Source organism: Cyanistes caeruleus, chromosome 13, assembly GCF_971803275.1.
Source record: "Cyanistes caeruleus chromosome 13, bCyaCae1.hap1.1, whole genome shotgun sequence".
NCBI classification, from domain to species: domain Eukaryota; kingdom Metazoa; phylum Chordata; class Aves; order Passeriformes; family Paridae; genus Cyanistes; species Cyanistes caeruleus.
Window position 1 is genome coordinate 14,126,734 of NC_141713.1, and position 27,679 is coordinate 14,154,412.

At 40.5% G+C, this 27,679-nt stretch overlaps 1 protein-coding gene across 14 annotated transcripts in view; it reads right to left on the minus strand.

Annotated features, from left to right (window-relative positions):
* Positions 1-634: 634 nt before the first annotated feature.
* The window catches only part of MYO1E (myosin IE), a 226,931-nt gene continuing 199,886 nt past the window's right edge, over positions 635-27,679 (minus strand). For 8 of the 14 annotated variants that reach the window (XM_086848965.1, XM_023934108.2, XM_086848966.1 and 5 more), the window contains 18 exons: positions 26,807-26,887; positions 26,338-26,424; positions 24,975-25,061; positions 23,891-24,058; positions 23,097-23,182; positions 22,417-22,498; positions 21,529-21,635; positions 17,615-17,713; positions 14,493-14,637; positions 11,126-11,240; positions 10,268-10,437; positions 9,983-10,128; positions 9,368-9,514; positions 7,958-8,115; positions 7,458-7,550; positions 5,011-5,218; positions 2,305-2,474; positions 686-1,779 (listed from right to left, as the gene is read on the minus strand). In XM_086848965.1, coding sequence (XP_086705091.1) covers positions 1,703-1,779; positions 2,305-2,474; positions 5,011-5,218; positions 7,458-7,550; positions 7,958-8,115; positions 9,368-9,514; positions 9,983-10,128; positions 10,268-10,437; positions 11,126-11,240; positions 14,493-14,637; positions 17,615-17,713; positions 21,529-21,635; positions 22,417-22,498; positions 23,097-23,182; positions 23,891-24,058; positions 24,975-25,061; positions 26,338-26,424; positions 26,807-26,887 — 2,226 coding nt within the window. In that variant the 3' untranslated portion in view covers positions 686-1,702. Of the gene's footprint in view, positions 1,780-2,304; positions 2,475-2,881; positions 3,087-5,010; positions 5,219-7,457; positions 7,551-7,957; positions 8,116-9,367; positions 9,515-9,982; positions 10,129-10,267; positions 10,438-11,125; positions 11,241-14,492; positions 14,638-17,614; positions 17,714-21,528; positions 21,636-22,416; positions 22,499-23,096; positions 23,183-23,890; positions 24,059-24,974; positions 25,062-26,337; positions 26,425-26,806; positions 26,888-27,679 lie in introns of all 14 variants that reach the window. The other 6 variants (XR_015275809.1, XR_015275810.1, XR_015275811.1 and 3 more) reach the window with 2 other exon arrangements.

The window sequence follows — 27,679 nt, forward strand, 5'->3', positions numbered from 1 at the left end:
ATTACCTGTTTGTTTGCCCACATTTCCCCCCCACCATCCTAGAGTTAAAGCCAGCACAAGGCAGTTCATCTTGTCACTTCCTTGACACTTTGCTTGTCTTTGTTTCTAATCTAAGTGTCAGTATCTGTATGCTCAGGGCACACACACATGTAAGTAATGCAACTTTTCTGCCTCACTATCTCATGTATGTCTCTTTGTTAAATTCATCTTGTATAAGTAATGTTAAATTAGACCTCCTCAAGCAGGAGATTTTTCTCTTCCCAGCAATAAGTAAGCCTAGAAGTTGCTGTAAATGGTCTTCTGAAAAATGTGCTTCATTCCTTGTGTGGATATTATTCCTCTGGAGTGAGATCCTCCTTTCTGGCTCCCAGAAACAGCTTCAATAGAAGATGGAGTTTATGTACCTAAGTTAGACAGGCAACAGTTTAGGAGGGAGGGATTCAAGATTTTTAGCTATATTTTAAAGCTTATGCAACTTTTTAATACCAGTATCTGCAGGGCTTTTTAACTGCTCTTAACACGAGAGAATGAAATGCACAGCACTTCACCTGGGCATAGGGAAAATAATTTGGGTTGGAGTCAAAAAAGGGTTTTTTTCTTTAGAAGTCAGTGTAGTAAAATCCCAAAGCCATTGTTGTGAAGAGATCTGTTTATTTGAGAACAAATGGCACAGAGAACAAACCTGTTTATCTTCCTGTATTTTATTTTATGGAGGTTCAAAAGGCAAAGCAGGAATTCTCAGAACTGCAGGGCAAGCAACAGCCACTCTGCTGGGGGAGGCAATCAGACTTGGGCAGTAACAGCTGTGCTTTTGCTATTTAAAAGGAGAAGGAGTAGTGCATATCTGTAAGTACCTGGCATAAAAATTCTAGCAGTACTACATCATAATAAGAACAGTGGATTCTACTGCATTATCCCTTTATACATGTTTCTATCATAACCAGTTTTTATATACAGTATATAACTATTTCTATACATGTACAGCTCTGCATAAAGACACTTCCTATAACAACAGGCAGAGTATTAAACATAAATCCAACATGGGCCAGCCATATTATAATATAAATCTTGAAGAAGGCAACATTGTTTAGCATACAGTACTATGTGGTTTTCTGTTTTAAATTCTTACAGTGCCTGTTGGAGTCCCTAAACACACCTGCAAACACAAACCAGTTCCATTACATCTCTGTACAGAATTACTTAAATAGACCATCACAGTAGTTTTTTAGATGGTAATATCCCAAATAAGCCTAAATCTTTTTGACATGTAGCAGCATACTTATTAACATGTTCCCCAGAATGATCTGCATTAGAGGAAATGTGCATTTAACATTATCTTCAGTAGATAATTAAAAAGGTTATGATATTCAGCTGAAGGCACTTACTAAACACACCCCTTCTGAAGTCCCTGGTTCCAGACTGTAAATCACCCGTTTCAGGAAGACGATAGGTTTGAGCATTCTTCACTTAACCAGGTGTTTTAAACCAGGTTTTAAATACAATAAATAATTGGACAGTTCATTACTGTATGGTGCTGAGACAAAGATCAAAGTCTGTGCTTTGGGTGATTTCTCACTCATACACAATTTACTGGTGAAAATACTGCTGAGAACGGCAGACCTTGGAAGAACAATGTCCTGAAGGCAAGGGAAAACATCTTCAACCACTGGTACCTTTAGGCCAATTTTTGCCTGACAGTCTTTTAAATCTTGGTGACATAATTGTTGGGAAACAGACCTTGTTTCCCTCGTAGTCTTCCTGTCCACCAGCCAGAAGGATCTGCAAAAAGGACAGCAAGGTAAGGGGTGAGGCTCTGGAAGCCTTTCTGTGTACTTGGTGCAGCCTTGCAAAGCTGTGCCACTCAGGGAGAGCCTTTTTGAGAAGAAATGAGGGGACAGACTTTTTAAAAAAGTGTTCATCTTTTGGCAACATCATTTTGCGTTGAGGAGGGTGCTTTGGAGACCCAGAGCTGGAACTGGTTAATTCTATTTTGCTGCTTGTGCTACAGCTACGGTTTAGGCTAATTTTCCTCTAGAGCCAGTGCCAGAATTACTGTCTAAGTGTACAGCTTACTGTACACTTACTTACTGTACACTGGCAGTACCCAGTGACAGGTCCTTGGTCTCTCTCTGGCATGCTCTTGACTGAAGAGGTTGGACTGGGGTGGATGGAGATTCCTCTGCCCCCTGAGCCATTATGGAAATTTGGAAGCCTAACAAGAGAAGAGGAAGTGGGGTGGCTCAGACAGCGTTGTCCTAACTCCTTGTGGCAATGGACCTCAAAGAATTGTACCCAATTTTGTACCTTCTTTGATGATGTCGATGACGTCGTTGGCGTTGAAGCTGAGCTCGTCCGTGTCCTGCGCGTCGTAGGCGTAGAGCGCCCGGCACTGCGGCACCTGCGGCTTGGGCTTGGGCTGCGGCTTGGGCCTTCCTCCGGCCGGCGGCGGGCGGCTCGTGCTCTGCCTGCGGACACTGCGGACAGCAAGGGCTCGTGGGCTTTGGGGCTTGGGACTCAACCTCAGCTTTAGCAAACCCCTCTTAATGAATTCATTTTAAAGAACATCATAGAACAAGGGAAAACACGTTTTCTTGAATGTCACAACCATTAAAAGTAGCAGTGTGAGACCTCTCTGTGAGAGACAGAGTTTCCATTTTTTTCCAATGGAAATGGATGAGTAGGTATTTCCCAACAGCAGTTCAAATGCTTAGATGACATTTAGTGTCCAGGCTGAAATGGAAGCAAATGTGCCACATGCGGTTCATGCATATCTTGGTATCTGCACAGCTTAGGCTGTGTCTCTCCCCTTGCCCCAAAGTCACCAGTGATTTAGTTTTCAGTATCAAAAACAAAGTTCTAGCTCACAGGCTTGCTACTTTACCATTCTTGTGACTAAGCTGTAACAGAGACTCGTATCTCTTAAGTTGCCTCAGATTCCAGGGCCATCTATGGACTTGTTCTGTTATAGCCAACTCTGAAGCAGCAGGGGAGATGCTGCACAAACTGTCACAGCTGTGACCACTCCAAAGATTAGGAAGGGGAAAGAGGGAAGAAATGCATTTTGCCAGCTCATCAGCTAATAAAGGCTGGAAGAGAGAACAGGTATTAGACTCAGTATGTCAGTTTAATAATATATGTGCTGAATGACTAAAAATGTAATGTAATGATGTGGAGGAGAATGAACTGCGATCATGTCATGTAATGCCACGGTAACACAGCTTTTGCAGAACAGGGTTACAGTTACTTACATGAAATCCTAGGCTTAATTTTATCAATAAACTTCTGATTCTAATTTTGTAGTGAACTGCACCAGAAAATAAGATTTGTAGTATGGATTAGAACAGTGCTTCAGTTTTCAATGTATCTATGAGGGGAGAGATTTTTCTCCTGTTCCTCAGCATCTAATGCCTTTGCTCAGGATAGGAGACATGAAACCTAGACCTACATATGGAAATGAAGGAATTCAGCACAAGTCTTGGAAAATATCTCAGCTTTTGTGCAGCTACAGTAGAACTACAGAATCTTAAATGAGATGTTTTGCTGCTGGGGGTGAGCCTGCTGATTTTAATCTTGGTCTTGTACTGGACTGTTGGTACCACTACATCCTTCTTGGCAGCTTTACTAAAAAACCAAATTCTACTCCTTAAAAATTATATCTACCTATAGATGGCTATGGTCTTGAAATAATAAATTCACACCTCTTGAAGCTTACAGCTTCCTTTTGAAAAGGAACAGGCACAGAAATGTGTCTGAAATCCACTGCTGAATACAATTATCTTGTTTCTTTTCAGTGTATTAACAAAGGAGCTCATAATGCTCAGGAGGACAGCCTTGGGAATGTCACTTTTGTGAGAGTACTTCCTTAGCTTTGTTACTGCTGCAGAACACCTGGCATGTTTGGTTTTGGTTTTAGCCTATGGCTTATGTGTTTTTGTTGTTACATGAACTGTAGTCTCAAGACAAAGTAAGATCTAGTATTAGTAAAAGAGTTTAGGAAGAAGCTGACATATGACAACATTTCACCACCCAAACCATGGAAGTTATTACAAGATGGAAATGTGCCTGTTGACATGTGCTGATGGGTTTGAGAGTGGTAAATAAGTAGCAGTGGCCACTTCTTTCTGATTTCTTTCTTATTTCAAGATTAATCTTAAACAAAAAAAATGCTCTAAATATGCCTGAAATATCTTGTGTCTGACACTTGGGTTAAAATGACTGCCATTAGATCAATTGCAAAGACCTCTGTACATGCCTAACCCTGCTTGAGGGCTCCATGTTTAGGAACTAGAAAGCTCCTCAGGAACCTTGTGCACTTTCAGTTCTCAAAATCTATCAGTTGTACACATTAACATACTATCTGTAAAGTGTAACATTCACTAATGTTGTGACTAATCCACTTAATAATCAGCCTGTTGAAGCACACAGCAGCAGAAGTGCAGAACACCTGCTAAGGAGTTTGTCTGCTGACAGACAGCTGAGACAGGACTGCTTGTACAGAAATTTGCTCTTGATATGGTCAGAAATAAATATATTTTTGCTGGCTTCAAGAACCCCCATTCATGTAGATCATGGGAAGTCAGCAGCAAACTGCTTCTTCTAAATTAAATTCTTCCTTTTTATCCCTAGAACTGCTGAATAAGCAGCAGTCTTTGACAATTAAATGACACTCTTAGCTCCCACTACAGTCAAGCTCCACTAATGTTCTACTGAGTGGAGTAAGGGCTGAGTTGAAACAGAAACTGTTGGGTCACTGCAAACCCTTAAAATTTTTTTAAGGCCTTCAACATTCAAATTTAAGGTGTTAAGCCAGAACTGCTTCACCTTTATTCCTACAGGTGGAGTATGTAGTGTTTTGGAATCTGGTGGAATGGATGATGATACCTTTGAGTACGGCTCAATAGCACAACCTGGTGATTAATGTACAGAGTTTATCAGTCATGAACAGTTTGAGTGTGTAAAACTATTTGCAAAAATGGACACCTTTTTATCAGATTCAATGTAAAATCTTACCCAGCTGCTCCTTGGTCAGGTACTTTCAGGAAATCCAAGCTTTGTGGTTGCTGTGAAATCTTGCCTGATCCTCCTGATGTTTGCCGTGGTAAAGCTGGTCGTGTCATACTTGTGTACAACAGGTTCTTCTGGTTGGCCCATTGATTTCCTGGCATCTGGGGATGGGCTGCAGATTGGGGGGGATTTATTACTCCATTTTGCTGCTGACCTAGAAATAAATAAAGTGTGAGTGCATGCAGTCCCAATGCCAGCTCAGTGAAGGTAAACCGTTGATGGCTTAGCTGTCACTCAGCTCTCAGAGAGCCCCACCTATCAAGGAATCCAAAACCACAATCATGTTGAAATGTTGATTTATACCCGATTTCTGGTCTGCTGGCAATCTGTTTTGGTTTCCCAACATCCCAGCTCAGGTTGAAGGCATGTGCCCTGGGTATTTCAAGAAACCACAAGGATTAGTTCTCAGCTGAGTTTCAGTTTAACTAACATGGTTAGCTAACCAACTCCTCTCTAAAACACTGCACAACATTTTATCCAGATAAGGGTTAATCCAAAGCTAGCCAGAATTTCTTCTCTCTTTTGAAGTTCAAACTCAGTCTACCAAATACTCAAGGAATTTGACTGTTTTTATTAAGTTGCTATAAATACTTGTCTATTTTAACAAGTATGCAGGTGGGGGGTGTTCGGGCTATTTTATTGTTTTGTTTAAAAAAATGCCTTGATGCTATTTTGATAGTTGAAAAGGAGTTTGAATTGTCTAGGACTGACATAGGCATATGCCTTTAAGTAAATAATTATGCCTCTAACTTGAATTTAAAGCAAACCCACTCATGTCTGAGCTACTTGCAATATCAGGGCCTAAAGAGCTCGTCTGCATACTTTACATTCCTAAAACCCCTATGGAACAAAACAGGATTTTTTTGTTTTCTATTGGATTCTATTAAAAATCAGTTTCCTCAGTTATATGGGTGACCCTCTCCTCTGCTATTGTGATTACCTCTGCTAAACATGAGCTGAAAGAACAGCTGTGCAGAGAGAATTCATAATCACAGCATCTGGGAAAACCCTGCTGCCTGTGACATCTGGTCTTTGCTTCCCATGTTCTCTGGGTACTGTGGCAGAACTTAAGGGTCATAGATTCCTGTGTAAACCCCACTTTGCAATCCAAGCCAGCATGCCACATACATTATGGTGATATAAAAAAAGGTTTGGGTACAGAACATGCTGTTCAGCTACTGCATCACTGATTTCAAAACAAGACGGGAAAATAGCAGAGATAATTGGGACTTTCAAGGAGGAATTTGCACAAATTGTAATATGGATTCAAACTCCTTGAAAGTCGACATTTTAACTGGAACTCTTTTGTAACACCTGTCTGCAATTTTGTTTGTCCAGCTATGTGTGGCTACTTTCCAAGAGTTCAACATTCAAAAAACAACCAAATAAACAAAAAGCATTGTAACTTTAATGTATGGAGAGGTTTGTAGGAAAGCCTACTCACCTTTTAAATGGGATAGCCCAATGCCCGGGGGTCAACACAGCACTTAACTTCAGTAACACCACTTCTAGATATAGAACTGCTGAAACAGCTTTTGAAAATATAAACCAGATTGTCCTTGCTTTAACTGATGCTGTACAATCTCTGTTTGCTGACAGGTCAGCTCTTACAGTAATTTCCCACTTCACTACCAGTTCTGGCAGATCACACAATCTAGTTTGACTGATAGAGATGTGAGGATTTGGAATGGTCTGTTTCATTTGGTGACTGAGACTGGTCACGCCTAACTTCCACCATTAGCATTGTGCTTCTCAGTAAACAGCAGCAGACTGAAAGAGGACTCTTCGTTAAAAAGAAAGTACTCTGGGAGTGTAAGTAAAAAAAAAATCTCTTGGGAAACACTGAGTCAATAGAATATTGTTCTCCTCTGTGAGTTCACAGGCAAAATTAATCATATCTGCCCAGGGCAGAAGTGGACCACCCTCATGACATCAGTCCCCTGCAGAAAGAGCCGTGCTGATCTCTGGCACAGCTGCTGTGTCCCAGCACCAGGGCTCACAGGAGTTGTAACGGGTCTGCCAGGGCAGGACAATGAGACACAGGTTGCATTCTGCGCTGTGCTGGCTCTGAAAGCAGTTTCACTGCGAAGCTTTGTCTATGGCTTGATAAGCACAGAGCTTGTACCCTTCACAGTGGAGATGGCTACAGGGTCAGGTTTAGATTCAGTGTCTGAACAAGTCACAATCACATCAAGCAGGACAGCTCCGGGGGAATATCCAAGCAAGACACTTCATAAAATGCCTACCAACAGATGCTTTCCAGGCAGGATCTTTCAAAGAGAAATTCAAACTGTTACCAGAATTTTTTTTAATGGGTAAAACTTGCCAGATGACAAGAGAAAACCAGAAGCCTTCATTTGGAATTCAGTTTTGCCCAAGCTAAGAGGACTTACCTGGAGGAGGTGGTGCAGCTCTCATAGGATAAGTCTGATTTTGAGACCTACTGGAATATCCTCTGCCTTGGGTAAGGTTCCGTCGAGTAGGACCTAGAAGAAACCAGCAACATTCTGTTTCCCCTTCACAATTACATTTATTAGCTGGCTGCCAGACCCCCTGTTCTGTGATGAGAAAGAGCTGATCTTCAGGAAAAAGGAATGTGACTCCTGCAGGGTTGCCCAGGCTGTTATAAAGCATTTGGTGCAAAAAGGATGACTTTTGTAATCCAGTTCAGCTGCAAGATACAAAGCAAACCCTTCTTGAAACTACAGGAAGCAAGGCCCAGAACACTGATAGCTGCAGAGCAGCAAGGGACTCTGCTGTATCCTTAGGACCTTTGTGTGTTACAGAGAAATTATTAAAGGACATGGTAAGGCCAGAGCCAAGCATGAATAGAAAAAGTCAACCAGTCTCTGATTTTATAAACCCCTAAATTCTAGAGGAAATTTTTACTTACGGGAATTCTTTGATAGCCCTGGTCCAATGCTGATTTGCAGCACTTTATTACTTGGTTTGAGAATAGCTACATCTCCTTGGCCTTGCATAAACTGCACTTGTCGAGAACCAGCACTACTCCAGGGCCCCCAGCTCTCCTTCTTCAGCTTTACTTCAAGTCTGATAGAAGAAGTGTGTGAACACAAGAATGAAAAAAACCAGAATTGCTACATTAAATCAAGGCAGTATTGCTTGGCAGCAGGTAACTTAGAAATATAAAATTAAAAGCTTAGACTGAGAATCTGCATTCCATGAGTGACTCAGCTGATATAACCACCTAATTAAACCCTTTTTCCATGCTTTTTTAAAAAAATGTTCTTCTTAACTGACATTTTAACTTTCCTGGTACAGCTTCTCAAAGAACTGGAGAGGACAGTGAGCTTTGAATAAAAAAGTGCAAAGATCCAAGTAGGAGATGTGTCAGCCCTGAGCCACTGTCTCTGCTAGCGCTGCTGGAGTGCTTTGGTTTGTGGACACTCCCTGCACACAGAGCCAGAGGTACACACACACTGGTCCGTCTGTGGGTGGCTCTGCACTGCCCTGGGTGCTCTGGGGCTGTGCTGTGCAGCAAGGGAACACTTCTGCATACACACACACACCTCAGCCTCTTTGTTTTACATTCTTTCCCACACAGGCACACACACACATTCTTTCCCAGCATTTCCACACTATCCATCTGCTCTGAACTGAACTCAGGGTTTTAGGCAAGACCCCAGAAGTGCAATACATGATGTTTACTCCTGGTACTGGCTTTGCATTCCCAGTGTACAGGAGTGTTTGCTATAGTAACATTCCTCACTTCAATTCTCCTTCTACACCCTTTCCAAACAAAAATAGTGATCTCCTGTTGCTTTTCATAATTCCTCCACCTTTTTGAAGGCAATAAAATAAACATACAAATCCAAGGCCTGCTGTTGCTGATCACCTTAGTGGGTGGAAGTATTAACAAAAGCACGTTTATTAGGATTGTTTCCAGGATGTCCTCACAGCCAAACTGCATCAGACAAGCTCTAAGTTTTCACACTTGTTTCTAAAAAATGTTCCCAATATCATTTGCTTAAGTGAAGCCTCCTTAGAATTATTTTTCACCCTGCAGTCTCCAGCAGCAGCTGTGCAGAGGCCCTGTCCTGGTGCACGGTCAGGAGAACAAAGGGAGCTCTCCATGCACACACACAGCAGGAAGTGTCCATGGTAAATGCTAACCTGTTACTCTGACAAGGCAAGCACAAAGTCTGGTCTCCTTGCACATACAGGGTTTTACACTATGCTACTTCCTATTATTGTAAACAATGTACAACCTGCACTCACTTATTTGCCTTGGAAGCAAGAACAAAACATCCCTAAAAGCCCATTGAAAAAAGCTATAACTCACGTATTGCTAAATTTCAGAGGTAGTTTTCTTTGTGTTTTCTCTTCGTATCTTTTAGACAGGAGGCTTAAAAACTCTGTTTTGAAGACTGATTCGAGCAAACTATCGTATTCCTGTTCATGTAGAATGAAAATATCATCCTGCAAGGTGCTGCAAGGAAATCAGAGCATACACCATCCAGTTTAAAATGTCGTCAGCAAATACAGCCAGCATTATAATGACATTTGCAGAGTACCCATGGTTAATTTTTAAAAACACAACAAAGTCCAAGCATCATTAATTACACAGCCTTGCTTCAGAGGTTTGGTTTTTTTCAGGGTAATAGAATAGCTGAAACCCTTTTGAGAGACAGGAATACTATTTAGTCATTTTACAGTAATTGCTGTTAGCAAAAAACCATGTGCTATCAAAGTCACAATTATAATCTTTCTCTTCAGTAATGGCAGATTTTGTGACAAGAGATAAATTGGAAATTCAAAGGTTACTGAAGCAAGTCTGAAACCCAAAGCAAGCAAATTCAAAAAGAGAGCTTTCAATTCCCACTTCATCAATCAACTTATTTTCCCTGTCCTACACAAATGACTCTGTCAATGGCAAAAATACATTCCAAGTACTAACCTTAAAGAAACAGAAAGAATTCTCTCCACTTCCATCCTCCGCTTCAAGACTTCCTTCACCTGGCCCTTCTCTGGGCCCTGCTTTATCTTTTCACGCCCGATCAGGTAAATGCACTTGGGAGTGAGGACGAGATCCCGCTTCACGCTCTGAAACACAACATTGAAAATACACAGCCGTGTCCTGCGTGCTGTGACCCTGAGCTGGGCACTTCCTGGGACAGGATGGTGAAGACAACTCTGACTCGCAGCAAAACTCATCTTTAGGGGATGCTGCTGTTCCACCCACCTTAAACCGTCTGTCATATTTAGTTACAGTGTCTGCAAAATCGATCTTCTCCCGCTTGCCCACAAACTGGCGCAGCTCGGGGTGTTCCTCCATGCCTATGTAATCTCCCACAAAATTCCTGTTAATGCTGTTCCGTCTTCTCTCTTTCTTGTTCAGCAACAGGTCTGATGCTTAAATACAAGATATAAACATCAATTAATAGCATCTACTAGATTTCCTAAAGTCATGCTCTCAAAGAGCCAACTGTTTCACACAATTTTTTGGGAAGTGATAACCAAATTGTTTCTAATATGGAAAAGCAGTGAAGTACTCCTACTAATCCTTTAGATAAGGATATAGATGATCCCTAAATCCATTCCTAATGAAATACACTTATGGCAAGTACAGTAGCTCTGGTTAATTGGGAGAACTTTTGGAACTAAGAAATTTCTCACTCACTGCTAGGAAGTAAAGATTAACCCTTCCAAACCCAGCATGTTAATTCACACAGCCCAGGTCACACACAACTAAGTCCCAGGAGAGTCCATGGATTGATCTTATCACCTACAGATTATTCAGATCCAGTGTAACTGTGGGAAGTTTTCTGCCTCCCCTACAGTAGCATCTCTGATCTCTGTCCTACTCAGTCTGGATTTGATCTGAGAGCAAAACAGTGGGCAGCCCAAGAGATCTGTGCATGCAGAGCAGTCAACCTCATCAGTGGTATCTTAGAGGTCCAACAAAGGGCAATCATTATGAGACAGTTACCTGCAATGCAACTTCTGCCTACAGAGAGGGAGAGATTTCCTTCCCCTTTGTGCCCACCGTTCCTGGAACCATGTGTGTGTGAAGTCCCTGCCATCAGAAGTTCTGACCTACCTTCTTCTCTCATCTGCACGTATTTTTTCCTGGCTGCGTATTTCCTCCAGGCCTTCTGGATGGCCCTGGCATACCCATCATACTTCCTCTCTCTCATCTCTTCTAACAGAAACAGCTGCAGAAAGAGACAGTGAGGTGGGTCAAACATTTTACATGCAAAGTTCAAGAAAAAGCTCTATTTTATTTTCGACAACTCTCCAGTGCATTTCACTCTAGACTGAAGCTGGTGCCTCCTCCACAACTGTGGGATCTGAGATTGGAATGTTAAGGTGGCCTTTCAGGAAGAAATCTCTGATGCTAGAGTGGCTGTGGCTGTTACCAGTCTACTCATTAACTTCCAGACCCCATGATGAAGGAAGAGGAATATGGATTGTCCCTGAAATATTCTATTGGTGCAATGCAAGATTCTCCACTGGCCATTTCTTCAGCTTCCATCCACACATTCTCCAAAATTCCTACTTCTCTTGTCAGAATGCTGCCATGTCCGTGAATATCTGTGCAATGTGTAACATAACTGTTCACAAACAACTTTCTTCCCTGGATGAATTTCATGCCCTCATGTACACTGGCTCCATTCTCTCTCACCACTGAAGGTTGTCAGCTGGCTGCAGGACTTGTAAGTATGACCTTATAATTCACAAGTATGACATAGTAATATAATTTATTATATAATATAAAATTCGCATGACATAGTAAGATTTTTGGGTCTAGAATGTTGGAAATCAAGCAAAAATACTGTTTTATTACAACAGGAATGGAAGGTGCACCCCCTTTTTCTGAGAATTTCCCAGGTCCTATTAAAACACGTGTAAATTCAATGCATTAGAACAACTTCATAATTATTGTAGGATACAGTATATTCACTATAGCCTTTTACAGACTTCAGTTGAATATGGTTTTTGTCTTACCAGGAGCACAAGCATTTGGCTAAATTAGAGCATTCAGTCAGTCCACTGACGTGACTGCTGCTTATTATTTCCCCACATTGCATTTTAAATATTCACAGGAGTTTTCTTCTAGCTTTCAAGAGATAAAACTAGTAAAAATGGGTACATGGAGAAGCAAAGCTAGGCCTTAGGATTTTATTTTTTTTTTTCACTTTACTGCTCTAAACCATGCAAATCTAGAAAAACACTGTTGTTCATATTGATCTGAGAAAGGAAACTTGATCTGGTGCAAACCATTTCCTCAGAATCTCACTTGCTCCTGTACAGAGTTATTTATTCAGGTGTGTGATGGAAATGTAAATAATGAAGCCTTTCTGCCACCCATAAAACCTTATTTCACAGTTGGCAATTCTCCATCTGCAGCAAACTCATTTTTAAAAAAATTAAAATCTCTTCCTGAACACAAGCACTGGCTGGGGTTTCAGCACAGGCACAAGAGCTCCTGGTGCAAAAACATCCTCAGCTGCAGCAGGGCCACGACCAAGCCTTTGTGCAATTCAGGTTACAGTGATTGATGCTGTCTCTCATGAACACTCATTGTTTATTTCTCTAACAATAATGCTAATTGCAAAACCTCAGTGCAAAATAAACTTTCATCTTCAGCTGAAGGTCACCATTAAGGAAGTTTGACTAAATCGTTGAGCTAAAATTCTTAACCTATAGAAATAAAGCTACTACATAAGCCCTTTCCTAAAATATGCATTATAAAGCCTCCCCTTGCATTCTCAAGCAAATCAAGTATTTTTCATCTTTAACCACAACAGGTGCTCTTTTTGGTGGAAGAAAAAAAATTTCATTTGCCGTATAAAAGATTATTTTTCTCAGAGGCAATACAATCCTAGCCAATACTTTAGTAATATAAGATGAAAGATGATTGTCTTTCTTAATAAAAGATAAATTACTCTTTAAAATATTCAGTTCATATAAACATTTTCAACATAAAATAAAAAAAGCCCAGACTCATTTTGGTACTTATTTAAAAGAGATTTCAGGGCATTAAAAAAAAAAAAAAAAAGAAAAAAAAAAACAGTAAATAAAAGTATTAATTTAAATTCAAATCAAAACACAACCCCAAGAAGTTTCCAGTAAATTTCATGCTGTTCTAACCTGCAGAACTGCCCTTCAGTAAAATTCACAGGTACACCATTAAATGACACATCCATGCAAACAGGACTCAGCACCACAAAAATGCATCAGGATGGAAAGATGGGCAACAATGCCATCCTCTCAAAAGAGCCAGTAGCACATCATGTTGGGGTACAGATCATTAACTGCATCCATCAATCCCATGGCAGCACTTGCCACTTGGCTTCTGAACAGAAGACAGACACCAGGAAATCACACCAACTTCGTAAGACAAAACTCCCAATAATCTCCAGAAAGAAATCACAGCTGTGCTCCAGAGGAAGCAGGTAAAGCTCACACTCCCTCAGAACTGGCTGGCTGTTGTTGCTTTGACCAAGTAGGATCAATCCCATAATAGTTTTCTGCTCTGCCAACATGCCACCTGAAGTACTGTAATAAGCAACATCTCAAGCACTATATGCTGTGCTGTGTAAGTATGTTTCTCAGATGTAGACAGGAATGTAAATCCCATTATTCCTAAACAGTATCTTACCCTTTTTATGGTAGATACAACAAAATTTCTATTATGACTTGGAGAAGCATTCTTTTATTGCCTTTAACAAATATCTTCCCACGTGACTGGACACAGCAGCGTCATTGCCTGCATTACTGTTGTTCTACAGAGAAAAATATATGTTCCTGGAACAGCAAATGATAGCCACAGAAGTGTTCAGCTTTCATTTTAGCATCTAACTTCAGACAAAGCACCAAGAAATCAATGCTCAGCTGCAAGTTGTGCTACACAAACTAAGCCCCATTGCTTCTGATGCATCAGGAATATGTGAGGATGAGTAGAGCACAGATTTTCCTTAACAACTTCTCTGAATAGCAAAGAAAATTTTCTTCCCAACAGATTTCGCACAATTTAGTAGCAACAGGATAAAACCAGCCTTGTGATGCCTCCCTAATATTCTCTTCAGGATTTCAAGTTGCAGTCATTCTGGAACACTGTTTTACTCCATGCTGTGTAACATATCCTCACCATCCCTAGGGACTATTCTACCTTCATCAGTAGTTGTTGTTACAAGAAGAGGACCAACGTTCAAGCATCTTCATAACCCATTTTTCTTCTTCTCAATGCATTTAATTCTCTTTATATTAAATACCAAAACCCTGCAGTGGCCTTACACAGTGTGTCCTTTACACAGCCCCTATGACAGATGCACTCAGATGCATTTGTCTTAGATTTTTACACTTCCCCCACCTCAGCAGGTATCATGCTCAGCTTGAGCAGGCAGGACTTTAATTTCAGCAAACAGTTGAGCATTTAAAGAATTGTGTTCTGGCACACTTACAGACTCTGGAGCTTTGATGAAGACTTTGGACTTCCCCAGCTGGTACTGGTCAGGATCCATGTTGACTGACTGAAGCAGGTGGAGGACTCCTTGTTTCTCTTCTCCTTTCCACAAGGGCCAGGTTGCTTTGGTCAGAATGGCATACCTTAACCACCAAGCAGAAAAGGTTAAACCCTGGGGTCAAACAGCAGCAGCAGCACACCACCACTGACTCTTGGCCAGAATTGCCCTAGGGGAGGTTGACAATGGCAGCAGGGCTTGGTGTGTGTGAAGATGCACAGTATTAAGATGTTTCTTGTTTAGTGAGACCAAACAACTGAGAAGGACAACAGTGCTCTGGAGTCTCCCATTTCCAGATGTGAAGTTGCTGTCTGGTAATTGTAGCAGCTCATTGCAGGAAGTTCTGAGTACCTACATCCTTGGCACTCTAAACTGATTCCCAAGCACACATCCAATTTCTCACTCAAGCCTTCTCTCTCTGCCTTATTCTTACAAAGGTCTTTTCTGCTTCTGAGCAAGTGACCAGCTTGTCCTTCTAACCCACCTGCTCAACAGCTGGGCTGCATTTAGCAAGGCGCCATTCCTGCCCCTATCCCAGGAAGCCTCTGGCTTGGCCTCTGGTAGAAGAAGAAAGCATCAGTAATGTTGGTGCTGCCTTGAGGGCACACAAGGGACTGACTCCACAAAGGGCCCAGAAGGAGCAGGGAAGTGCTCTAACTTGTCTTTGACAGAAAGAAGCATATAGCCTTCTCTCTCATGGTGTCCTCTGTAAACCCCTGAGAATGAAGTAGATGCAGGTTGCAGCCCCTTTTAAACTGCCCACTTTTCCAGGCTTCACTTGGGCTTTTGGAACTGCCAGGCTGGAGTTGCAAAGCTGCCTTGTTCCACTGCCCACTCAAGGAGCACTGCTGGGCTTTAGCTGCCCCAGTGTATCTGTGGGTAAGTAACTTCTCTAGCAACAGCTGTTTAGGCTCCTTTGACAACAAGACTGGAGAACACCTAAATATGTCGAGATTAATTTCTCCCCAAAATCTTGTATTCTTTACTTTTGACAATTTCCTTTTTATGGCTTAGGAATGCTTAAGTTTAGTTTAGCAAACTAATTCATGCTTATTAGTAAAACTATTCAACACATGGAAAAAGTGATCAAATATGGATCAATTTGTTGTAATTCCCTAGACTGTGATTCAAGATCTTTTAATACACATTTTAATATACATAGAGCTCTTGGGTACAAAGTTAGAATAGATTTGAAATTCTCCTTTTTCATCAAATAATTTCACACATTTTACTGGTGGTCTACAGGGCAGAACAAACAGATCATTCAATAACATGCACTATTTAAGCATGTCACAGTTTGATAGTGTGACAACTCTCACTGTTCACTGCTGCTCAGCAATGACACTTCAGTGTCCTCGTGCATGCTTCCCATGAAAGCAGTCATGTCACTATCCATGAATCCAGGTTTGTTAAGCTTGTGTAAGTTGATCTTGCAGATGATTTCAGTATAAGCACTAAATGTGTCCTTAACATGCTTCTGAAAGAAATTCAAATCATGGCTGCCCCCCAGATAGGTAAACTCCCAGTAAGCAGTTAGGTCTGCTGGCTGAACAGGGAGTGGGAGCTCAGCTTTCAGATTGGTTATGCTTGGGAACACACAGGCCTTTTCAGTGACTGTGGCTTTTTACATGCAAATGTAAATTTTGTACATAAAAGTTTATTCAGCTCAGCAATCTCCACTTGCATGGGGCTGCCAAGGATGAAAACAAGTGTGCAAGCGTGCATTTCCTGTCCATCCCATGCCTCAGCCCCCTTTTACTCACACTGACTCAGGGGGTCAGAACAGAGCTTGTTCTGGATGCTAGGAACTGTGAATGGAAAGGGTGCAGGAAGAGTCTTACTCATAACAAAATATTAAATTTAACAAAGCTGATTAATCTGAAACAAAAGGATGAATTCCACACGAGGAGTTTCAGTTGCCTGTGTATTCAGAAGTACCACGTAACTTTCCTTTGTCCAGCGCTCTCAGGGCTTTCCTGGGCCTCACAGTATTCAGGCTAGATTTAACTCACAGTATAAATCTGTTATTTGTCTCAGCAACAGTCCGTGTTAAAGTCTGTGTTAAGTAACACAGCCTATAGCATATTCATATTTATATGTCTGGGCTTGAAGGTCATGAAGAAAAAGGAATTTAAAATTGTTCCATAATGAAAATTAAGTCCATACTTTCAGATATTTTAGGTCTGACTGTTACTACATTATTTGAATATTCTTGGTATTATCATGAAGTATTACTAATGGCTTTGTTCTGTGCTGTCTGATTAACTATACTCCACTCTTGCAAAAACTGATTGGGTTTTTGTTTGATACTCTCAAATTCAGTGCAAAGACTTCCAACAAAAGCCGATTTATCACACAAAGCCTGTTTGGGCACTTCTTAGCTGTATGTCTCCAGTTTCTGAAAACCAGAAGCTGAATGTTGCATAAATCTTGCAACTGCTCTTATTTAAGAGGATTTCATTAGCTAGTGGAGGTAGTTAATCACGTTAACAGCTGGTTCTAAGACACCGAGAACAGGCTTGATCTTCCAGAGCTCTGACTTGCTTTCATTCATTCAGTGAGCAGCTGCAGAGGTTTGAGCTGTACCCATTCCCAGCTGTTGGAACAGCAGTGGAAGAACAAGCAGCCCTGTAAGCTGAGGTTACTCTTTACACTGCAATGGCTGAATGGCAGGCATGGATTTCTTTACCTGCCTTCTGTCTGCTGGGGAGAGCTGGAGCAGTAACATTTCAGGCAAGGACTTGCAGCTGGACACTCAGATTTCAGGCACTGCAGCAGCTCCTTGAACTCTTTGTAACTTTGAGGAACTCTCTCATAGCACTACAGATACTGAGGCATTGGGCAAGTTTACAGAAAAGATGAAGTACTTTCAATAACACAAAGCCAGGCTTTAAAGCACTTTGAAATCTCTGTGTAATCGAGATCACTGAGCATGGCACATGTGGAGAAATGGCTAAGAGAAATGAGAAGGTTTCAAAACTGGCAGCCTCTTGGTTCTCTTCTCATCATGTAAACAACCCTGCTGTTGTTTATAGCAATTCTTCTAAATGAGTGTTACCTACCTCTGTAGAAACTTCTTGAAAACCCGTCTGTAGGCATAGCCAGCTCTTCTGACTCGAATATTTTCTTTCAGACCCAAGTATTCTACTTGATGTTTTACCCTGGGGACGAAAACAATGCAAGGCTTAAAATCCATTTAATTTCAGCATACTTGTGGATTGAGGCATTCTTAAACATCTGAGTCATGTTTAACTGTTTTGATTGCTAAAATTCATGCACAGGTAAATGAATCTATTTTTGCACATTACCTTCCCTGCATACTGCCTGGTAGGAAAGATATTCCAGGCAGGTTGACTACAGCACTGTAATATGTAGCACGTTAACCTTAGCATTTTTTCCTGGTTTAGTTTCCCATCTCCAAAGTAATTTGTGTATAAATTTCTTAGGTAATAATAAAATACATAAAAGGCCAAGTAACTACTACCTATACAATTACACAGCTGGTATCCAAGGAATTGGGAAATTGCTTTGTGTTCTCTTACTGAAGGTTTTTCCTATGCTTTACATAGGAACACAACACAGCAACATTTTTTTTCCTCGTTGTTATGGAGAAAAGACCAAATTTGATGGCTGGAAAAAGCCCCTGATGCCAAGCCTTCACTACACAAAGAATCACAAAGAAGAAAGCCACGTCAGCATACTGCTGAAAAGCTAGAATTCCTCCTAATTTTACCATGCTGCAAGGGAAGAATTCGAAGATAGGCACAAGACTGGCTGAAGCCAGTAATGGATGACTCATCCATGGCACATTTTAAATGACAAACAAAAGCTGAGGTGGTACCAGTCCCACAGAAAGTGTTAATGGCTGTAGAGGAACTCTGCTGCACATGGGAACTGTCATCATTATCTCAACACCATCAGAGCTGCCCCACCAAGCACTTCCAATTAGGCTCTAACCAGGGAACAAGTATGTGCCCATGAAATGCAAAGCAGAAAAACAGCAAAACAAGAAAGCTTTTGCACTTTTTCCTCCTTCTAGACCCGTGGTACATTTATGCTTTTATATTTCTTCTTACATATCCTGCTGGTCTACTACTTAATGTTTGGTGATTTGATTTCAAGAATGTCAGTTACTGATTTCCTTTGCATTTCCTTAATTTTCTCATCTAAGTCCTGTGCTGAAAGAAGGAATCTCAGTTTTTCACTCTGGTGCTATTCTTCTATAGGGCAAAGTGTAAAAGCTTCAGCTTTCAGATTGAACTATAGCAGTCGTTAAGATTTCAGTCCTGCAAGTTTAACAAACAGTATATAAAAGAGCATCTGTTTACTTATAACTTTTTAAAAGTGAGCCTGTAAGAAGCCATTCAATTTTGTTTTGCTTACTACTTTCTCTGATTTTAAATATTTTTCAAATCCTGAAACACTCTTAGTTAATTCAGTGTTATTTCTCTAGCTATTTTGAGAAGTTAAATTTGAATATAAAATGTAGAGCCCATTGGGGTTTTTTTGTTGTGACATTTTTTTCAAATGACTCATAGTATGAAGGGAAAAATCTTTTGAAATCACTTTCTACAAATGACAAAATCACTTCAGTTATTCCTTCTTTTTGAAGACCACTTTTGAGAGATATATTACTAAATGATGAGTGATATTGCTCATAGAGCTTAAAATAAAGACTATTACACATTTTAATCTTGCTGTGTTCAAGGAATAAAGTATATTTTGTACCCACTCCAAGAATTCTGGTCCAGTACAAAGTTGGTGGACAAAAATACATTTTCCTGTTTATAGCTTTCCCTCCTGTTCACATCTGGAATAATGCACTGGAGCAACAGTACTACTCCCATTTTCTTACTGTCCTGCCAGTATCAGTGTCCAGCACCAGAGAATTTGAGACATTTTTCTGTTTTTTTCCTTTCCTTTCTGAGAAAAGACATACTGAAAATCTCCCTCCAGGCAGCAACCTCAAGCAGGTCAGGGTCTGGGAATTCAGCTAATGCAGCAGTTTTGAATACAAGTCCAAGTGGCTGTGCCAGGACCTGAACAAAAACACATTTCAAGAACACCCCAATTTCTGGACTAAGTAAGGTATTATACAAGTTTTAGATATTACACAAAGCCTATGCTTCAGTGCTAAATATTCTGGAGTTACTCAATGGCAGCAGAAAGGTGGAGTTCCATGGCTTCTGTGAGCAGGAAGTAAGACCAGCTTTGTGAAAGGGTTTTTTTCCATTTTCAGTTACATTTTTCATGGTCTAGTAACCTACTACTAATAATCAAACTGCTACTCCCATTACACTGACTAAGGCAGCCTGTGTATGATGCAGCATTATGTGACCACACAAGAAAAATCAAACAAAAAAAATTTAAAAATCAACCTATCAGCAAAGTATCACATAAACTCAATTATGTTTTCAATTTCCCTCAAATCTTTTTCAAAATAAAACTGAGAAGCAATAATATTAAGCTGAACTTTGAACTGTCACATGCACATAAACTTCTTTTCCCTAGACCTGTCACTAAGTGCCCCAGTGAAGTCCTAGTACAGTAAACGGGCAAGCACAGATTGAAATGGGAGAACGTTTGGATCTTTTACCAGGGATGAAGGATTACCACTGTAAGCAGCACTTCCATTTCTCTCTGACCTTGACAGTATACAGTCCTTTGTATTTCACTTGGCAAATACAGCAGCTCCTGATAACACACCATCCTCATTACAGGAAAACAAGAAGAAATCTTGCCCATTTTTGCTCCTAAAGGGGTTTCCTGAAAGCTTTCCTTTTCTCTTGACTAGGACTGTATTTGTTTCACTGGTTTCCTAGCAACACCTTCCACAATAACAGGCCTGTTTCCCAATATGCAAATGATTGATTTTAAAAGCCCCTCAATTTTTAGCTATAGGTTTTGTAAATACTTTTCCCAGGATCACTTAGTTTACTCCTTTGGTCCCCAGTGTCAGTAGAAAATTAAGTGCTGCACAGTAGGATTTTCAGGGTAGAAAAGCTAAAGAGGGTCTGCATTTACTGCCAAGCCCTCACTGAGACTCTGAAGTGCAGACCCAATAGCTTCTGTAAGCACTCTCCATCTGCATGTGACTGTGCTGGTCTGCTGGAAAGGCAGGAAGGGAATTCTGCTGGGGCTGTCCAAGAATGCTTTTTATCAGACTTTGCAAGCTGTTTCACCATGATAAAAATAACCAATTTGCTTTATCAGCAATTTTACCACCCTCAGAAGTACTTGGTATATAGTAATTAATGCTACCTACATTAGGCTTCCACATAGGTTAAAGATCCTCCTGAGCACCCACCCCAGTGCAAAAAGAGCAGCACCTTTTCCAGAGAAGAGGAAGATGCTATAAGCACCATGAAGTTAAAGATGCCTTAAAAGAGATGTGATAAAGCAAATGGATCATTTAGACATCTATTTAATGTCAACATAATCACCTGATACAACATTCCAATCAATTATTTTAAAAGAGTTGGTCAGTTAGTTTAAAAATGTTGAATTAAATATAAGAAGTAAAAGAGGAACCTTCTCCATTGTTGGTTACAGACATTTTTGCCAGGTTTGATACATAAAAACAGGTACAGATATCCTATTGGCTTTTTAGCTTCTTAATAGGAGCTGTTTTCAAAGCATAAAGCCTAAGTTAGAAGTGGTAATAATACACTTGGTGTGCACATTCTTGAGTCTTTAATATACTGGTTGTGTTACTCATGCAAATGTTGGTTATTCATAACTGGCAGGAGAAAAGCCAAGAGCTGCAAATGCTAAGTGCTGATTTAGACTAAGTTATCACCACTTCTCTTCAAAGTTTAGGAGAGGTCATGCCAGATTTTATTTCTGTTGGTTTAGAGAATGTCGTTATGTTTGTAGGTTGTACAATTACAAATTGTACAACTGTACAATTATGAATTTTGGTGGCTTCTTTTGACCATTAGCACTGCTTCTCCTCACACACTCTGCTTATCCATACCTGCTCTCCTCCCAGTCCCGAGACTTCTTTGTTTCATTGGGTTTGATGCAGCGGATGTAGTGGGGTGTACACTTCATCAGGGTGCCAACAAGGTCATTGGCTTGTTTCTGTAAAACCAAGGGAAACAACATGATCTGAGCTGAACAGGGTAAATCCTGAGGGAATTCTACAATTATCAACCATTTGCTGATGATTCCATTGGCTAGATACAGTTGCCTTTGGTATATCTTCAACAACCAAAGTGTTTTGGGATAATATGCACCTCAAAATAAACTTATCAGTAAATAGAAGGCACCATTATCTCCAGCTATGTAATACATTTAAACTTGTATATAAAAATAATAAATTAAATATAAAAATAAAATTAACCTGTCAGGGTGAAACTTGAGAAAAGAGATTGGTAAAATATTGATTTGCAAAATCATGTGTAATCTATGTGTATTCTACAATCAGTCTCCAAACAGACCCTGACCTTGTAGCACTTGTTGCCTTAGGCAAGGCACTTTGTGGTCAGTAGTCTGCTGTTGACTGGGTGGGTGTTGGGTCAGGATTACTGCACTGTAAAGAGATCAATTATCTGCAGTTAACTGTAGGACTTGAGAGGCTGAGTGAGGTGGCTCATTCACTATGCAGATTCAAGTACCATCAACTGCTCGTTTTGAAAATCCACAGCTGTAGGATGCAGCTGAATACAACATTTAATGAACACCAACACGGGTGCTGGGCAATTCTAACAATACTGAAACAACACATCACTTCGGCATCAAGATACCCCTAATACCTATCTTTAAAAATATCTGGACAGGAAAAAATACTTTTTTGAATTTATTTAGCTGTTCATACATAAACACACAACCACATACACACACACTGCAAAAGGAGACATACTTTGATTTTGCTGCCTGCAGTGGTAGGACGGCCCTTCTTGTCCACTTGAAGATTTTCAGGAAATAGAGCCTTTATAAAAGGCCTAGGAGAGAATTTATAAAATAGGGTTGGCATAGAAAGACGATTCAATGCAGGCATGTCAAAGAATATGCTGTAAAAGTTGATAGTTGAACAGAATATAAATAGCTATTTCTATTAATCTTGAGTTATATCAAATCTATTTTAAGATTAGTACTTTCCATGAGCCTCATTCCACACAGAGACCCCTTGCTATTTTAGTGAGCACTGAAAGCCATGACACCAGACAGCCAGAAGACTTGAAGAAATGCACATCTTACAAAATAAGCATCAATTAATTAAAATACATCACAAAGAAATGTTACTTTGTCTGTCAAAACAGTGCCTGTTCTGAAAGGAGTCCAGAGCACCGATGGCCTTGCTTGAGGCCAAAACAAAGGCTGCCATCACAGCATTTGATTCTGACACTGCAGTGCCTCCCTTGGTCCAATCGGTAGAAATGAAGGTCAGGGTAATGAAGTGATGCTGCTCTAGTGCAGCCCTGGGTTATTTGCTGTGTTACCCAGAGGAGGTCAGCAGGTGCAAAGCAGAGAAGTCAGGCCCTCTGTGCCCCTCAGAACCACCACGGCATTCCCAGCTTGAAGCAAGTTTTGCTTACGTACAAATCACTGCTCTGCATGAGTTCAATCAAGTCCGTGAAAAGAACATCCCGATTTCTCTCGCAGAATCCATCCATATCATAAGATACCTGGGCCAAGGTGGAAATGGATTGTTTGTGGTAAGTTGAGAACCCAATAATTAAAGGATATTTCAATTCTGTCGTCATCAGTTGCTGTTCTGTACTTTTTGGTTAGTCTGGTAAAACTTAGATACTACAATAAGCACTAAATCCTGGCACGTATTATTAAACTTTTTCACAACAAAGGAGTTTCATTCCTAAATATAAATTCAGTTTGAAATCAAATTTTAAAAAACGTATGGAACATGACTAGTGAACAAGTGAATTTAATACCGAATTTTACTAAGAAAAAAGGATTTACTCTTATTAACTGCAGAAAGCAATGAATACTGAGAAATAAAACCAAACAAGATAGAACATTCCCAGTTTTACTGGTGTATCGTCACTTAAACATCATTTTTATATCTGGATTCTTTAAATTTACTGCTGCTGTATTAAACAAATGAGATTACAATTAATAAAAGTCATGGGGCACTCATTTATTGCATTTAAGTTCTGGTTCTGAGAGCAGCAAGGCCCAGACTCCTCTCTCCAGCAAGGGCCATTTGTGAAGGCATTTCTGTCCTAAGCTCCCTGCACTGTGAAGCGACACTCTCCTAGAGAATCTGGCTGTGGAAAACCAAGCCAGCCCTCTGCAGGGCTTCCCCCTTCCTCTCAGGACTCTCTTCTTTCCTCAGAAATACATTACAGAGAATTCAGGGGTTATTTCCACATTACCTTTCCAGCATAATGATGGATGATAAAGCCCTGGTTCCAGCTGTTGAAGTGTTCATGAGTCCCAATCTGCATCTGGAGTTTCTGGAGCAGTGTCTGGTCAGCCCCTTCTCCCACCGCGTGCATTGTGGCACACACGTCATCTAAAATGCTCATAATCCCTGGGGGATTCTAAAGTGTTGGGGAACAAGAACAACAGCTCAAGTGAAGGGGAGAAAAATTATGATGCCAGCTGTTTCCCCCAGACAGAAAACTGTCTTTGCTACAAGAACACTGGAGCCTAGTCAGGAAGGATTTCCCTCCAATCACCTAACTTTTACAGCAATATGCAAATAGTTTAAGGAGAGATGACACTTCATGGGATGACAGTGACAGTGGGAAATAATGGAGGAAACAGTGATTACTGTTGAAAAAACCCACATTAACAAAAACATCAAAACACTCAATATTTACTTAAAGTTTCTTTCCTCACTCCAAAAAGTAGCACAAGTCACTCCAGTCTTTCAACAACTGTTTTGGCCTACATGAGGATAAAGAACTATCTGAAAAACACCCTACTTCTGACCTAAAGGACAACTCAAAGTTTGTTGTCAGCCCAAAACAGGACATAAAGACTTGAGACTACAGAACAGTCTGTGAAGCAAAACCACAAAACTTCTTTTATCTACAATACTGACTCTTCACTTGTTTCTGCTTGATTTGCAACAGCACCTTGAAGGAAAGGTGGTGCTGTAGCTTCCCCAAACTGAACTCCCAGGGACACAAAGAGCATTATCTGATGTACAGTATGCCAGTAAGGTCATGATAAATTTCAGTGGATACATTTTTTTCCCCATTATTTTGTTTTTTAGGCACGTGTCAATCAAGCCATGGTATAGTTCTCTTTTTGGATGTTATCTTACATGACATATCTCAGGACTCCTATAAGACATCTTATGTAAGATTTATATATAGACTTGGTATGACTCAGTAACTGAACAACAGTATTTGCATTTTCCTATGAACCTTCTTTACAGAAAAAAACAGTTGCCCAAATATTTAAGAGAAAAAAACATGTTTTCTCTACCTGTTTATTCTAACTACTTACCACTTTGTTCTCTATAAGGTCACACACTATTTTGTTGTTAAAGTATTCTATTGGTGTCCATCTAATTCCTTCCTGCACATATTCTTCCTGTTAAGTAAAAAGAAACAGATGCAAACATTCCTTTGCACTGTAGATGTAGCACTAGATTTACAACTCACTCCACAGACACAAACTCTGCACTACTCATGTTCAGAAGACTTGCCAAATGTATGACTGGGTGGAGGTGGGAGAAATGACCCTATTGATAGTTAAATCCAGCTCTCTGCTGCCTAAAAGATGAATCGGAATCCTACTCTGTTCTCCCCACACATTCCTTTGTCATTCACAGCCCTTCCTTGGTTACTGACAACAGCAGGAAGATTTCAACTGCTTTATTGTCAAAGCACTTTGCAAATAGTAACAAAATGACTTTTACAGTATCTTGACAGTGCACCTAAGTATCCACATCCTGATCTATTTTAAAAACTAAGATTGTGACGGGCACACTGAGGATCACATCCCCCAGACAACACATTTAGAAATGTACATGAAATGAAGACGCAGCTTTTTATTTCTGTATGCAATTACTGTAACCATAAAGACACCTAAAGAAAGACTGGGGAAAAAATCCATATTAAAATTCGGTTACATTGCACCAGTCTGTTGCACTTAGAAGGGCTCAGCAGACAGTCTGCAGGTCACTTGTGCACCCAGTGCCACCATGACCGCTTACCCTCCCACAAAAGCAATTGTGTCTGGGCATTCCTGAAAACTGTCCCAAAGCTGGTGCCAGCCCTGAGCTCATGCTGCACACAGGGCTCCTGTCTCAGCTGCATCCTGTCTTGCCTACCATGCTGAAACAAAGTAAGTGAGATTTGGCAGTAAGACTGTGAGCAGAGAACTGCAAATACTTTAACAATTATTTTTGTATTTCTCTGATCTATTTCATTCTTACATATACACACATACACATATGCATACATAAATATATATATTTAAAAAACAAAAAAGGTGTGGAGGAAATGAAGGAAAGTATCCCCAAAGAAATGTGTGTCATGCTGAAGGGAAGCCCAGGGATGGAGCCAGGCTGCAGCTTTCCATCCTTGCCCATGAGTCAGACTGCAGCACGCCTGGGCACGGTCATATGACTGCACCAGCACACCGTGGGGTGCACCAGCTTCTGCACCACTCCATCAGAGAACAAATGCCTGCAGCTGATGTGCTTTATAGTTTTTAGGGTCAGCCAACAACAAAGGTTGTTTTCTCTCCCTTTGTCTTGCTTAACAAGATTTTACTGTTTACAGATGAGGAAACGTCAATTATTCCAGCAGTTGATAAAGGAATAGCTCATTTGTGAATCCTGAAGTAATTAATGTCCAGTTACCTGTTCTGCCTTCAGTGTCAGTTCAATAAAAATCTGCTGCAGTTTTTCATTTACAAAGTTGATGCAGAACTGTTCAAAACCATTTTTCTGTAGAAAAGGAAACAATGTAAAAATTAGTCTCCTGCCTTATATACAGGAATTTTTAGTTCTTATGCTGGCAATAAGCTTCAAAGAAATACCATCAGTGACAAATGAGTTGCTGACTTTATAGACATTTTGTGGAATCTCAGATCTTCCCTTTAAGATCAATGACTTCATTTCTTTGAAGTTTCTTCAATACCTCATGTTTATTAAGTGAGACATTACCAGTGAGATCACACATCCAGGAAGATGGGTTGGGATTATTTTGCTTTTATTCTGGCCATTGGATCCGTGAATTTTTTTTTCTGGTTTAAAATTCTTCCCCTCTAAATTACAAAAACTCTCCTAGGTCAGATCTGCTCAAACCCCAAGTATTCCATTGCCATACCTGAAATATTTCAAAGCCATAAATATCAAGGACACCGATGTTATATTCTTCATGGTCCTTCTCCATAGCCTTATTAATAGACTAAAAAACAGAAACAAAACATAAAATGAAGTATAGTTTATAAAATTAAAATCTATTCATATTCTTAAACATTTATATTAAAATTATTTTAAAATAATTTAATTGAATACAAATACGAAGAATATGTCATTTTGCTTTCACTTTTTAACGAAGTGTTGCTAACAGTTAGGAAATGAACAGTATGTTATCCTGTTTTCCAGGTCAGTGAGCCTTTGGATCTACTATCTATAAAAATCTTTCCTTTTCACTGTAATTGGCTCAGTTAAATAAAAGGAGCCAACAGAAAAAGAACAGCTTTAAGTCTGCTATTTGATGCATTTTACTGAGGGAACACTGATTCTCTCCACCTCACTCTGTGTCCCCCTCCTGTGCAGCGTCAGTGCTGGCACAAGCACAGTGGGGTGACAGGGCTGTTGCCAGGAGCGAGGCTCTGGGTCCCTGCAGTCCCCACGGAGCAGATCCCTGCTGCACCAGGAGCACCCAGGGCTCCCAGCCTCCAGCCCAGGCTCTCACTGTACAAGAGAGTATTTTAGCATGGAGAATGGAATTTGGCCCCTGGCTCCATCGCCAAATCCGGCTGCTGAGGGGGCTCTTTGCAGGGAAGTGAAATCAGGGGAGCACAACCAACAATTAATTCTGCTCTGCTATGAAGGAGGAAGTCAGACTCAGAGCTGTAGAGATGCTGACAGGAGGGAGTTCAGGATCCCGCACGGGTTACGGGAGGAGCTGGCAAGCACAGCTCATGTCAGAGGCAGTGCCCTGAGTTTGGTATCCATGGCCACACTCCCACTG